The sequence below is a fragment of the Sprattus sprattus genome, assembly GCF_963457725.1.
Source record: "Sprattus sprattus genome assembly, chromosome: 10".
NCBI classification, from domain to species: Eukaryota; Metazoa; Chordata; class Actinopteri; order Clupeiformes; family Clupeidae; genus Sprattus; species Sprattus sprattus.
Window position 1 is genome coordinate 19,578,178 of NC_137908.1, and position 15,521 is coordinate 19,593,698.

General features: G+C 43.7%; 1 protein-coding gene across 1 annotated transcript; it reads right to left on the reverse strand.

The window, feature by feature from the left end:
- Positions 1-752: 752 nt before the first annotated feature.
- On the reverse strand, positions 753-14,826 carry tkta (transketolase a; the record flags this gene model as incomplete). Its single annotated transcript, XM_080845882.1, has 14 exons — positions 753-940; positions 1,675-1,797; positions 2,356-2,449; positions 3,894-3,977; positions 4,149-4,279; positions 7,582-7,738; positions 9,383-9,547; positions 9,813-10,009; positions 10,117-10,235; positions 10,446-10,637; positions 12,011-12,108; positions 12,375-12,488; positions 12,933-13,050; positions 14,720-14,826. 14 exons carry the CDS (start codon positions 14,824-14,826, stop codon positions 753-755), a joined length of 1,887 nt encoding a protein of 628 aa, XP_080702008.1.
- Between the last annotated feature and the right edge of the window lie 695 nt (positions 14,827-15,521).

Genomic DNA, 15,521 nt, shown 5'->3' on the forward strand with positions numbered 1-15,521 from the left:
ATAGATGTTGATCTGTATGATTCAGGGGTTGGATGGACAATTATGCCACACATACATTTGTATTTTTATGCTAATATCTACTCACTTCACACTTGTACTGATATTCTGATTACGAGATTTGTCATTTGTCACCTATGCCACCCCAGTCCCTAGATATGCGCCCTGCCCCATACATCCAAACTACATTAGAACAATATAAAAAATAGTAAAATATAATGCTGCAAACTGTATAATTTGTTGAATTAGACGAGACCTGTCCTGGTTAATGCAAAAACACATCACATGGTACACAAAAACTGACATGGTAACTGAAAACAAGCGACTATCAGCACGGCAAACCCGTGGATTCAGGCAGAGGACCTTTTGCAATCTCATGTTTTAACTAAATTAAGTGACATACCTTAAGACAGTGAGGGAGAGTGTGTGTGTGTGTGTGTCTGTTTCAGTGCATGGTAATACTGCCAGAGTCTGTTAATATTGTTGGTCTTTTCCTGGACATATGTATTTTTGTGTATGATTATGTGTGGGATCTGATGGAAAGGACGATCCTGGACAGTCTGGAGGATACTTCAAAAAAATGTACATGACATCACTCACATTACAACAGTACTCACATTGGGGCTTTCACAGTGAGGGGATGTGGGAAAACAAAACCTTTTTTTTGTGTGTGTGGGAGTCGTGACACACTGTCCCTGTTTTATAATGAGGGTTGGGTTTAGTGGAGTGGGCAGGGCATTTTGGGCGTTGACGGGTTACTTGGCGTTGGCTGAGGAGCTGAGCATCTTGCGCACGGCCTGGGTGATGGCATCACGGTCAATACCGTAGGCCTTGAGCAGCTCGGCCGGCTTACCACTTCTGGGCACATGGGACACGGCCATGCGGTGCAGAGAGAAGCCCTGCTCATTCACAACAGCTGAGCACACTGCCTCCCCCAGGCCACCTGAGGAATTGCACAAAACACACATTATGCCTTACAATTAGGTTCAAAATTTCAAGCTTGCAGACTGGGTGGTGTTGTGCAGTTTAAACACTAACAAAGCATGCACACATCAGAATCATTTGCTGATACTCAGTCTTCCCCCTACCCCCACAAGCTCACAAATTTACAAATGTACCCACAGTATATCCATCTATCCTCTGTCTCTCTGTCTACACACTCTCTCCTATGCTCTAACGTGCACACACACGCACACGCACACACTCACACTAGAGAAGAGTGGTGCAAGGCTGTCTGTATTATCTAGGTCACCCACAGCCTCACGGGCGCACACTTACTTAAGAAGACCTGACAGCAGGCTGCCCCTTCCTAACCCTCAACATTACACACACACACACAACACACACAGGCGGCACACTCATAAACACATTCATACAGCCACACACACACACACACAATTTCACATACACATGCACAAGGATGCCAAATTTGCTCTCGTGGCAACACACTCCACATCCCTCTGACCAATAAGCACATGCCACCACATGACAGTGTGACCTCTCTAGCCAATGGAAACATTTGTGCAAAGCACATCACAGCATTTTAACCAATGAGAGTTTACTTGCACCAAAATGCAGTATCATAGGTCAAGTCGGCCTTGCAGGGGAGCCAGACAAATGTAAGTTGACATTCAAATTGAAAAGTGAATGTGTAGACAGCACAAAGGACACACCCACCCTCATAGTAGTGGTCCTCCACAGTGATGATACGCCCCCTAGTGGACCTTGCTTGGTCGATTATGGTCTTAGCATCCAGTGGTTTGATGGTGAAGGGATCGATAACACGAATAAAGATCCTCTCTGCCAAGAGATAATCCAAAGTTAATAAGGCAACTGCAGATGAAACTGTTAATTACAACAAAAGCTCACCATGTTTATCAAAGTACTTTACTTGTATTATTGGGCTCAGTAAGAAAAATAGTATAATTCGGTAGTGTGTAAGTGGTGCCTGATTGATTGGGTATTTATGTATTTAAACTGCTGCCTGAAGCTACCATATAAATGTTTAGTACAACTGGGTCACTACCGCCTAATGTCATTCTATCCTGACTCCCTCGCCTTACCCACTCCACTTCTGTTTGCACATAGCACAGAGCATTCACCACACTGAGGGCTAGGGAATGACAGTGGGTTATAAAACACACAGACTCTCAGGCTTACGTAAATAACGTGGGTAATTTACAGGCATGATTGAATAGTCAAAACAGATAATAAGGTTCAGAGTACAAAATTCCAAGACAAAACAGTTGAACAAACAAGGCTCCAATCAGAAGCTGTGGTCAGAGCTGCTTTGTGCTTGTGGTGAAGAGGGGAACAAGAGTAACCAAGGGCAGTAACTAAGGGCATTTCTGTCCATACCTTTCTTCAGCTGCTCTGCAGCAGCAAGGGCCTCATGGATGGTTACACCTGCTCCAATCACAGTCACCTGATCATCTTTGCTCTGACACACAATCTGAAAAGACGACAGAGGTATGTGCAGTCACCATTAACACGTGTGGAAATACTTTCTTTGAGTAGCCTGTTTTACACACATTCACAGGGACGTGCAAAGGAGGGGGCTAAGGTTGCTCGAGCAACTGCCCGTTTGCCCTCCTCGACTGAAGTTGCCCCTCCGAAGGAAATATATATATATTAGGCCTAGACAAAATAATTGCGAAATAAGCGTCCAGGGGACGGGGGCGTGGCAGCGGCGGTTAGTGATCGACCCTGACAATTTCCAAGTATTATAGGCAGAATATGCGACCAGGGGACGGGAGCGTGGCGGCGGCGGCGGCGGTAAGTGAGAGTTTCAAGTGATATAGGCAAAGTATGCGTCCAGGGGACGGGGGCGTGGCGGCTTCCTGTGCACGTCCCTGCACATTCAATATCTATTTCATTAAATCATCTGACAATGATCATCCATAACCTGAGCCTACACCTCACCTCAACCCTAAGCCTTAACATAATTACCTCACAATTTAGAGGCGCTATATGTAATATATATGTAGAATCAAGAGGCGCTAGTGAGGCAATGTATCATAAAACAGCAGCAAAGTACAGATGCCGTCACTGGCATAAGCCCACTCTGTCAGGAATGGTGTTTTTAATTGCTAAAGTGCCATTTCAGAGGCTTGAATAGTGACAGTTTAAGTATTTGTTAATTTGTGGAGAAATGGAACACATTTTTTTGAACTACAGAGCCTCAATCCATTTTCAGTAAAGTGTAAGTAAGCCATGCTGATTCTGTAGTTAGTATTAACATGTAGCTGAATAGCAAGCCCATCAATTAACATTAATGGTAGACTAAGTATATGCAACCTATAACTATGAATTGACCGAGACACTAATGGTAGCCTGGATAAATGTTTTCATGCTACATATAGCCTTCTACGAAACCCCCCTCAGGGTCATAATGGGGGAAAAATTGAAGGTGAGATTTTTTTTTGCTACCTATGATACTTTTACATTCCTTTGCAATACGTTTTGCATTCCTACACAATAGCCTACATTTTGAATAACACCTCAATCCTGTTCTCCCACTCTTTGTCTATTTGCCACTAACATGTATTGCCATGACATGGTTTAGCTCATAGAATTGGGAATTGGGAGGGAACACAAAAGTAATGAGCGGGAACATAGCCTCCACCCTTTGCCACCTTGGGCCAAATGTTTTTATTACTTCTCAAAGGGAAAGGAGGTAGGGGTGTGCACCCAATCTGCAACATGTATGATAGCCCCTTTAATGGGATAAAACCTGATGTCTTATATTTATGAACAGTCCTTATTTTTATAAACAGTCCTATATGAACAACATTACGACTGTCAATATGACTTTTTTATCAGTTTGAAGTATTCATGACAAGTGCATCATCAAGATGTGAGAGTGCCCCCGTCAGCTGTGTCATTATTTAACTCACTTTCGCTTGTCCAACATGGAAGTCCTCATTACTGTTGTAGATAATGGAGGTCTCTGGTCCGCTGGTTCTCACATAACACACTCCCTGGAAAGAGAAACATGACAGTAGGGTTCAGAGAGGCAGAGGGACAGGGAGAGGTGAGAGGTGGAGTAGTGGAGTGAGATGCATCATAAACATGACTTTGTATCATCTCATATCTGTGAACTGGGCTTAGATACAGCTTAGTTATTAAGGATAAAGGGGGCAGGTGGTGACCTTTGTGTTTGCCGCCAGCTCAACTGCCTTCTCAGTGGATACACCATCACTAGGGTAGAAGACAGTGGCATTGGGGAGGGACCTGAACATGGCAACGTCCTCCAGACCCATCTGGGAAGGCCCGTCCTCACCTGGGAGACAGAAATGCACATGCATTCATACACATTCACACAGAACAATTCAATCACATTCACACACACACACACAAATAAAAAAACACATACAAATATACATCCACACATGTACAAACACATACAGTCCCCTTCACAATTATTGGCACACCTGGAGAATTAGCTCAGTCTCACAGTGAAATAGTGAGAAAAATGCAACCTTTAAAACAAGCAAAGTAATTCTGATACTTGTTTTTAACAATGTACCACAATTATTGGCACCCCTTTATTTCATCCCTTTGCCGTTATAACATCTTATAAGGTTTGGAAATACAGAGCAGGGCATTTGAGACTACTGTCGGTAGATAATGGGTGATAAGCAGACGATCAATGGTAACAGGAAGTAATTCTGGTCACTGATTTTTTTAAGACGTTTCACCTGACTGGAACGGAAATTGGCTAATACCAGGCTACTTCCAGGACCTTCATTTTGTCCTTGAGTAACAATGACGATTGCCTGACTTTTAATGTTGTGTCACGTGTAACGCTGCTGTTAAACATTAGTGGCAACTTACTTACACTTGTGTCGGTGTAAGTACTAGCGGTAAATAATGTAAATGACTGATAAAAGATATATGTTACACATCACAAACACACATAATCAATGGGTTTAGGCTCAAATTAGTAAATTGGTAAGCTTAAATTACAGTAGCTTACGCAAGCTAACTAGCTACCTAGCTCCTATACAGTGTTTGGTTAGCTCACGCTAGCACCCTCACAAACACACAGACATGCACGCACAATCACACACAATCAGCCATGCATCCTGTTAATTTGGTCATTGTCATTAATATATTGTATTATTATTATATTTTTTACTTGGCAACTTCAACAGGAACTCACACGACTTCCGGTCAAGGTCAGTTGATTTACTTGCATTGCAATTAACCTCAGGTAATTACAGTTACAATTGGGATTTAATTGGGTGTTAACTTCTGTCCACATGCTAACCAATCCATATGGTACTAATGGAACAGATATGCAATTCGCAACTGAGTTCAACTGGCTAATCAATGATGGTAACCGACGAACATTTGAAGTTCATTTTAATTTTACTTTTTTTCAATCATGTTGTCGTGGCATCTTTCTAGCAGTCAATGTGACAACAGAATTAAATCTGTAGAAGTTTAACAATGTAACACAGTATTTCATCATGGTTGTTGGACGTCCATTTTGCAACTGGCATTTGAGTGTACAAATTGGTCATGCAATATGACAAAGCATTTTGCAACTGGCAATTTAATTTGCACTATTTTGATTCAAACTTAAAGGTCAATACTTGTTTTTACAGTTTTCTCAATCGCTTTGTTACATTTCTCAGCTCAGAAGTCAAATTCTCACAACTGTTTGTTCAACCTCCACATCCTCTGGTCACTTGTGCACATCATTGCTCTGATAATTAATTGCTCTAATAATTAATTATTGTGTTTTTCTTTTCTCCCTCAGGTTTACCTAGAGAGAGGAACACCTGGGAACCATAGCAACATCCAGGTACTGTCTGTAGCTCACACCTACAGACAGTACCTGGACAGTATCTCCCTTGGCACTGAGGTACTTTTCTTTTTTCCTGGACCACTGGTCGGAAACCACCATGCATACTGTCTCAGCAATAGCTGGTGGTACACTATTCTATGGTGTCCTTGACAAGTTGACATCGTCCATACTGAGTAGTGTAAATGGGGGAGACTATGCTTCTCAGGTAAATGTCCCTGTGATCCTGATTTTCATTACAATATTTCGCCTGGTCCATTGTTTTAATATTCTCGCTCAGCTAACCTGTGCTTTACGGATCCTGGGGGCAGGGCTGGCCCAGACAGTGTTGTAGCCCTAGTCAAGACTTTACATTGCCCACCCCCATCCCGACAGGTTTTCTTTAAGTTTAGATCAGGGCACTGAGATGGCCATGGCCAGTTTGATTTTTTTGGTCAGTAAACCACTGTTGATGTGTTCATGTTTTTCAGATCTCTATCGCCCTAGAAGACTCAATGATGAGTTTAAAATTATTGGCAAAGGCAGCCAGATTTTGATTTAAAATGTCCTGGTATTTCATGGAGTCCATGATGCCATGTACCCTAACGAGGTTCCCAGGGCCTTCGGAGGTAAAAACAGCCACACAACATCATAGACTCTACAGCATCCTTAACAATGGGGATCAGGATCTTTTTTTATAGTGTGGTCATCCTTCCTTTTACACAAAACCCGCCTTGAGTGTCTGTTGCTGAAAGGCTCAGTTCTTGTTTCATCTTACCTTAGAACATGGTTCCAGTCAAAGTTCCAGTATCATTTAGCAAACTCTGGGTTTACTCTGCTGGCATGGCAGTGGCATTTGATGGTAATTTTGGAGACTTTGTGACCTTTTTTCTGTAACTCGTCAATAGTGATCCTAGAGCATTGTCTTACCATCCTCCTCACTATGTCTGTGGGGGAAATAAACTAGATTTTTTTGGTTAAAAATAATTATTTATTTTTTCCTCAGAATAAAATGGCTTCAAAGTTGCTTAAAAGTTGATTTTTTTACACGTTTGAGATTAAGTTAATTCACCAAAAGGTGAATTTCTAATAATCCTTTTCACTCACCTCTACCAGGGGTGCCAATAATTGTGGGGGCACTGTACCTTTACATAGTTAAAGGTAGAGTCAAGAGCAGATTGACGTTAAAAGTCAAGTCAAACTAAAAAGAGTAGGGCATGCAGACAAGGGTGGACAGTCAAGAGTAGCATGCAGTGTACCTGGGCTAATGGAGGGACACCTGGTCACCCAGAGACGGCCTCCGAGTTTGACAGGGGGAGTGAGAGAGGGAGGGGCTGGGTGCTTAGGAGTGCACAATCTCCAGGAGGTAGGAAGGAGGGGTGAGGGAGAAAACAACACACATTAGAGAAACACAGAAAGACATCAGGAGAGGGGAGTAACCAGTGGCTTAACTTTGGCAGCCACAGAGGACGATATTTAAGTAAAGGTTTGGTTGTGAGTTCTTAACCATGTTCCTGTAGTACCCCAAATGCTTCCAGTGGCAGTGCTTGCCTAAATTATATAAACAAGCTGAAACAAGTGAACTGAAGTGCTGTTGGTGCAGGAACAGCATGAGGGAGCAACTACAGTGAGGAGCAAAGCTGGGTGTGGGAGTTGGGTGAGGTAGCAGTTCAGGGAGGTAAACACATAGGAGAGGTCCTTGGAGGTGCACAGGTGGGTGACCACAGGGAGGTTAGGACGTGTGGGTGGATGGGGAGAGCTTGGGATTGGCCAAGATGGAGGGGAGAGCTCACCAATGGAGAGTCCACAGTGAGAGCCGCACAGGTTGATGTTGCTCTCGGAGATGGCGGCCATGCGTAGCTGGTCGTAGGCGCGTGTGAAGAAGGAGGCCAGGGTGCTGGCAAACACAATGTTCCTCTCACGTGTCGCACAGCCCATGGCAACACTCACCTAAAAGGGAGAAGAGAAGAGTTCAGAGTTCCTTACCCATCATGCTGCTGGAGATTGTTGGGTTAGAGATGTGGAGCAGGTTGGGCCTGATGCCTAGACCAATCATGATACAGGGAAAGCAGGCACACCTCCCTGCATGAAAGGTTATGAGTTCCTGGAGACTGAGAGAAGCATCTGCCCTGCAGGAGGTGTTTCAGTGGAGACACAGGAACCACAGCTTAAAGCGCACATGAGAGGGATCAGTGGCAGTGTGCGCCACTCACCCTGGCTCATATCCTGTTTCCTGTGTTTGTCCTCCGACTCGAATCCTCCCGCATACTTTCAGAGCTCAGCCTCATTGTGCTTGCCCTTTGAAATCTCTAAGGCACCTAGGATAACTACATACCCTATTCTCCACACCTAGACCTACCAGACCATTACCTACTTGTGGAGATATATGTTTATTCCAAAATACAAGAGGATCACTTAACATTGATATAGGACATTGCACATAAACAATCTGTTTGCCAATAACAAAACAGGATTTTTTTTGAGAATTATTTTTTGTTGAAAAACCAATGCAAATTTATTATTGGCTAATTTACATGAATTATGTCAAAACAAATGACTTCAGGAGTAAATTAACTATCTTTCATATCACTATCTATGTACTGAATTTCATGTCATTGTTTCGTAATTAGTTGTGTCTGTTGTGATTATTTACGCACTGTTGTGTGGGTCGGTCTCTAATGAGGATGAGGCCATGGCTCTGAGGTGTGTAAGGCTTTGAGACAATGGGCCAGCCAATCAAATGCACAGCTCCGCCCACAGCTGACATTAATATTAAACTTCTCAGCAGGCCTGTCACAGCCAATAGTCATCCTCCCCCATGAACGCCTGACCTACATCCTTTTGGCTGGCTCTATGGCATTTTAAAACTGTGTTCAGAAGGCTGAGTGCACTGAGAGCACATTTTTACTCTTTGTGTAAAAGAAGGAGAGATTGTATATTGTATCTCAGATAGAATGGAAATGGTGTAAGAGGACTGACAGAGAGAGTCTATATTTGAATATCGATTAGAGTGAGAGATGGAAAGTGTCTACATGAGGAAGCATATGACATGTCTGTGAGAATGGGGCAGAGAGAGAAAGAGGGCAAGGGAGAGAATCTGAGAAAAAGAGAGGTTATTTCCCTATGCTTGCCTAACAGGAGGCACGCTGACGCAGTGGATGCTGAGGCATAAGTGGGTCATGTCTTCGCCAGTGTTACATTATGGATGGGCAGACATGCATTATTCAGTGAACCAGTAACAGAGAGAGACTCAAAGAGGCATTTTATCCAGCCAACCACACAGCTCACAGGAAGACTGCCTTCTACAGCAGAGCAGAGTCCAACAGATATTCCATACATCCCCTATCCTTATAACTTCACATCTGGTGCTCAATGAAATATACTTTGAGGGCATGTCCTCAGTTACAATCTCCCGCCCTGAGAGAGCCCTAGTCTATTTCATTCTGCAATTGCTGATGGCCGCAGTGCACACGAGGGCTAGCATTTACTACACTTGCACGGCACAGACCCAATGAAGCATCTGATAAAGACTCCAGGGCAGAGCTGTGCTGGCTTGGTCTCTGGGCTGGCGGGGGAGGGACAGAGGCCTCTTACCATGTTTTGCTGGGCGATGTAGCACTCCACATAGCGGTTTGGGTGTTCATTCTTGAAGATCTCTGAGCAGGTGAAGTTCTTGGTGTCTCCGTCCAAGGCCACCACACGCTCGTTGTAGCGGCCGAGTTTAGCAAGGGCCATCCCATAGGCCTTCCGCGTGGACATCTGAGGTGGAAGAAGAGCAAAGGGCTCCCATCTTATTCTGATGATCAACAGCCTCCAACACACCTCAAATATATTGTATGTGTGTTTGTATAATAATATACAATAATATTATATACAGTAACTACAGAGCCAAAAAACTGTTCAAAAGTGTATCTTTCAAACCCATAATATATTATAAAGTGCTTGTTTTCCTGGAAAAGAATTTGAACAGATACAAATGGGAATTGGAGAGAGTGGAGAGTGTGACCAGGGGCATAGCACCCACCTTCTCCCCAGGCTTGTAGCTGGGGCCGCTGGGCATGCGAATGTTGCGCAGGCTGACTGGAGGGGCATCCTCTGTGGGCGTGGCTGGGTACAGGCGCTTGTTGCTGTTCAAGATGCGGCTTTGTAGGTCACGCATCACAGTCTCTGCCATCTCTTTGGGCAGCGGCTTGGCATGCCAGCCCATCTTGTCCTCTGCCACTATAGACACACACATCCGTACAATGAGGTCAAATATTATTGTCTGTTACCTAAAAAATTGGAAATGCAGAGTGATACTGTCAGTTTTTTGTGCTGAGCATTTTTACCCGAAATTCCTTTGCCCTTGATGGTCTTGGCAATGATGGCAGTGGGCTGGTGTCTTGGCTGAGACAGAGCTTTGCACAGCTCCTCTACACTGTGGCCGTCCACAATGATGGAGTGCCACCTAAAGACACACAGCCAGAGGGGATCACACTGACGCTTCAATCATACGCGATGAAGTATGCATTGGCAAAAAATCAAGACTAAAAAACGATTTACACTGTACGTACTGCTAACCCTAACTGTAAGCCTTTGCAGAAACTACCCATAGCCATACCCATACACTCATGTGGACATACCCACCCTCCCACACACACAAACCAAATGCACTTACCCAAATGCTTCACAGCGTTTCTGGTACTTCTCCACGTGGTGCTGAAGGGGAGCTGGCTCACTCTGGCCCAGGCGGTTGATGTCCAGTATGGCTACCAGGTTGTCCAGCTGGTAATAGGAGGCAAAGGCCATGGCCTCCCATACCGCCCCCTCGGACATCTCCCCATCCCCCAGCAGGCAGTACACTCGGTAACTACACACAAAGCAACACACACAGTCAAGTTCAGTCACAAATCTAATTACATTCATATTTATACAATAGATAATTGGAAAAGGAAATGAGCCCTAGTGACTAGTGACTGTTTACGGCAGAGATAGTGACACACACACTCTGAATTTTACCCATCCAGGATAGTGATACACACAGTGAAGCACACTAACCCGGAGCAGTGTGCTGCTTTTGAGTGCCCGGGGAGCAGTGATTGGGGTTAGGTGCCTTGCTCAAGGGCACCTCAGCCGTGGATGTGGGCATGGGAGAGCAGTGCTCTACCACTTCCCCCTCCCACATTTTTCCTACTGGTCGGAGATCGAACCGGCCACCCTCCGGTTACCGGCCCGAAACCCTAACCAGTAGGCCACGGCTGCCCCCGTAATTGTAATTGTACATTAAATGACAATTTGTTCATAAAATAACAAATTTGACATGACATTATTATTAGCACTACAAGCATTGTGGTTATACCTTCTATTATTCACAAAGTGACATGTTCTTCTAGCCCTGTCCCTCATTTACAGATGATGTAAGTGATCCATAAAGCACATGCCACAAAAAAGCATTTTCACTGCCCCCCTCTCTCTTTGTAATGAGTTCATTTGACATGACACATTCCAGTCAAACCTGCTCAATTCCATTAAAGGTGAGAGACTCAAGGCTGTGAATGGGCTGGGGAATTGACTATCTGCCATTGCTAACCCAACCCGAAAAAACCAAACACGCCACCCTCTCTCTCACTTGCTCTCACACCTCACACACGCCACATAACCTTACTCTCTCTCTCTCTGTTTTGATATCTTTCTTTGCTGTTCTCAATTATCAATACATACAGTTTGCCTAGTTTTGGTCCTTTTTGTAAATAATAAAACAATTTTAAGGGTTTTGTCAGATTGAAAATTGAAAATAGGATATGTGAGCATCAATGCTTGGGTCACTGCTAAGGTAGCAACACATAGCGACTCCCTTTCACAACTCACAGCATGGCACAGTCGGGGATGCCTGCATCTCCCTCTGAAATCCAATTTAGTCTGGATAGTAAAAGTAACTGGGTGATTGCCGTTGGGGCCTCTGATTATTGGAGCAGAAGAACCGGGGAGGGTAGAGCATGCTGCAACAACACACCCAAAAAGCTTGAGCTAAAATGAGCAGTGCAAAAAACACACACACACACACACACACACACACACAGAAAAGCTCACTCACCAGGACAAAAAGAACAAGCTAGGTGTGTCTTGGCACATCAAGTTCACAGTTCAGCACAGGTGTGCAACTAAAGGTCATGTGAGAATGCTTGTCATGTTGAATCCATCTGTTCAGAGTCACTTTGTAGTACCACCATGTTTCCATCTTACCTGGACTTATCAAAATACTTCCCCGTGTAGGCCATCCCACAAGCCACTCCGAGGCCCTGGCCTAGAGAACCGGTTGCCACATCCACAAATGGCTGCTTCTGAAATTACAATTCACAAACATATTTAGTGCATTGCATTGTGCCCATGGAAATGAGTTACGTATAAGAAGCAATGAAGCGTGCATCTGTAGGTACAAAATGTGAACGGCCCCAGGGTGTGTGTCCCCTAAGGAGCAAGGCGAACAGCCAAACTTATACTTGTGTGATTGAATGATTGTGTGTATGTTTGTTACAGAGAGAGAGAGAGAGAGGGAGAGAGAGAGAGAGAGAGAGAGAGGGAGAGAGAGAGAGAGAGAGCAACTCACTGGGGTGGGATGTGCCTCTAAGGTGGAATCCACCTGACACAGGCTTAGGAGCTCACTCTCCTTCAGGAAGCCAGTCTCCGCCCACATGGAGTAGAGTGCTGGGGCAGCGTGACCCTACAGGAAGGGGATTACCACACAACCCAACATTACAGTACAGACTTCAAAAGTTACAAAATACTAAATATTTGTTTCTAATATAATCAGAATAAATCTGACACACAACTGAATATGTATAATATATAAGACAATAGTGTAGTATAGAAATTGTAAGACTATACAATACTTAATATTATTTTTTATTTTATTTCACGTATTATGTAATTATATACGAATTACACACACCATGATTAAGCTTTTTATTTTTATTTTATTGAATAACGGCAACTTAAATCACCATAATTACTATGGTACGATTCAATGACTCTGGTAAACCATATAAGGTAAAGTGGACATATGATAATCATTTCAACAGCATTTAAGACGGTTGAAAAACACTATAATGCCCAAATGGACACTGAACACCAAGGGCATGACTTGGGTTGATCTTGGAGTGCTTACCTTAGACAGAATGAATCGGTCATTATTGGGGTTTTTGGGGTCCTCGGGTCGGTATTTCATAGTGTGGAAGAAGAGGACGGACATAATCTCAGCTGGACTGCAGCATGATGTGGGGTACCTGTGCACCAAAGGCCAGAAGAGACCACAGTTAGGTCACTTATCCTCTCTTTCTCTCTCTCTCTCTCTCTCTCTCTCTCTCTCTCTCTCTCTCTCTCTCTCTCTCTCTCACACTCACACACACACACACAAACACGCAGGGGATGCAAGCTCCAAGTAAAATTAACAACTTATTTTATCCAAAGGTAGGTTTAAATCAGGATGTTTCCTTTGCCATCTCGTCCTTATGATAAGTTTAACATGAGATGTCAACATGCACCACATAGCAGCAACAAACAACAGAAAATAAAACAAGTCACGTATTTCCTTTTCTCATAATGGAAGATGGGGGATTGCATTTTAGCAAAGGCAGAATGCCGCCATTCGTTTTAACTTGTACAGCGCGTGCCACAGCTGCCCCCTCTCCTAAATCTGTCCGGTCTTACGTAACCCAACCCTATTTCTCCCTCTGATACTCTAACAGATGTACACCACGGTGTGACAGTTCACAGCAATCGAGGATACATCACAAAATATTTGAAAATACTGTTTTTTCTGTGACCTGTGACTTAGTGTGCTCCTCAGAAAGTACTACATAGTACCTATGCATTTGAACACACTACACACCTCGACCTTTCATTGTGCAGTTTAATTTGATGCAACGTTTGTTCCCGTCACAGGGGATTAGAGTACGCTACAGTGCAGCTATTCGGCAGAAACCCCTTTCAGTAATGTGAAGATCTTACAGATCTCACAGATAAAGTATGAATATAGTGTTACGCACTAAAAGATCCCTAGATGAAGTAGCATAGTTGAAATATGCGTAGAATATATACTTTCATCTTACATCCAAAGCCATTTGGGATGAAATCCAGAATATTATTGTAGATAACTTTAATAAATAAAATAGAACTATTTTTATTAATATTCTCAATCATACCAAAACAATTGTGTGTGCCAGATGTCTTAACTGTAGGAAGGTTTAACGCTTTGGTTGGCAGGCTAGGCGGGCTACCCTTAGTTCCTGACACTAAAATAAATATATAGTACAATGCGCCCTGGCTGGCACGAGCATCTCCTCACGTGCGCTCCTACGACGAAGCGGAGATTCCGAGCCTTTCTGCGCGCGGGGTGCTTCGGAGACCAGTGTGCTACATTTCCCATAATTATTTCATAGTGACTTAGCAACCCTCTTCACAAATGTGACCACTTACGTAATGGATTAAAAAAAGTATCGTTCAAGAACAAACGTAAGATTGCTGAAGGCAATTAAATATGTTTATTTTTTCTTCCTAATGCAGACAATGTGAAAGAGATATATTCACGACTAATTTCAATCTCTTTCTCCACTTTTCAGAGGCCATCATATCATCATTGCATTGCCTTTCTATGCAGGGTACACCATGAGAACAATGAAACTGCTTCTCAGCAAGCCATGTTTGTGTGTGTGTGTATCTGTGTGTAAGCATCTGCTTTTGCATGTATGTATGTGATGAGTGTGTCAAATGAGGGAATAGTTTGTGTAGTGCTCCACATGCCTGAGATGGAAGTGAATGATGAATCTGTCTGTAATGAATCTCTGTGCCCACAGAGTCTGTCTTGGATGAAGTTGAGGTTTTGTGAGATGACCTACCCACTCTGTGTATGGGAGCACTGACCTTTCTATTGTTTCAGAATATAGAAAGACTTACCCACTGCCTGCTGCTGTCGTGGCTTTGATTGAGTTGATCCGCAAGCGATTGGCAATGTTCCTCAGAGCCTGGACTGTCTGTTGATCAGGTTTATGGTAGTCCTCCATCTTAACTTTTCAAAAGCAACCAAATTGCACCACAAAATTCAAATAAATCTGTGGAGCTATCCACCTGGGTGTACACTTGCATGTGAGAGAAAGAGAGAAAGAGGGAGAGGAGAGATGGGGGGATGGTGGTTGGGGGAGGGGGGGGGGGGGTGGAGGAGGAGGAGGAGGAGGAGGAGGAAGAAGAAACGGAGGCTGGATTTATCCAGCCACACACACAGTGAAGCGTCACATTTGTAATGTTGATGGGTGAGTCTTATGGTACATGATGAGGATAGCACAGTGTCCAAGCTCTGGTGGGGTGTGTTCATGGGGGTGAGTGAGAACGAGAATGAGAAAGAGAGGGAAGGATGGAGAGAGACAGAGAGAGAGAGAGAGAGAGAGAGAGAGAGAGAGAGAGAGAGATTACCAGAACTTTGGGCAGCAATTCACATTAATCTTTGGCTACTGGATGCAAACTCATTAGCAGATTTTTATTAGATGTCCCCTGTCCTTTGTCTCTATTGCAGACAACGTAACACTGTGTTTTGACTCATTCGTCTGTGGATACTGGCGTGTGCACACTTGTTATATGTTGTTGAGGAAGGATGAGAAAGAAGCACCATCTATTCATCTGTCCAATAGTTTTCATAGACTGATTTCTTTGTTCCATGCAAAGTTTGTTATAATACACAATATAAGTAGGCTATTATAGTATT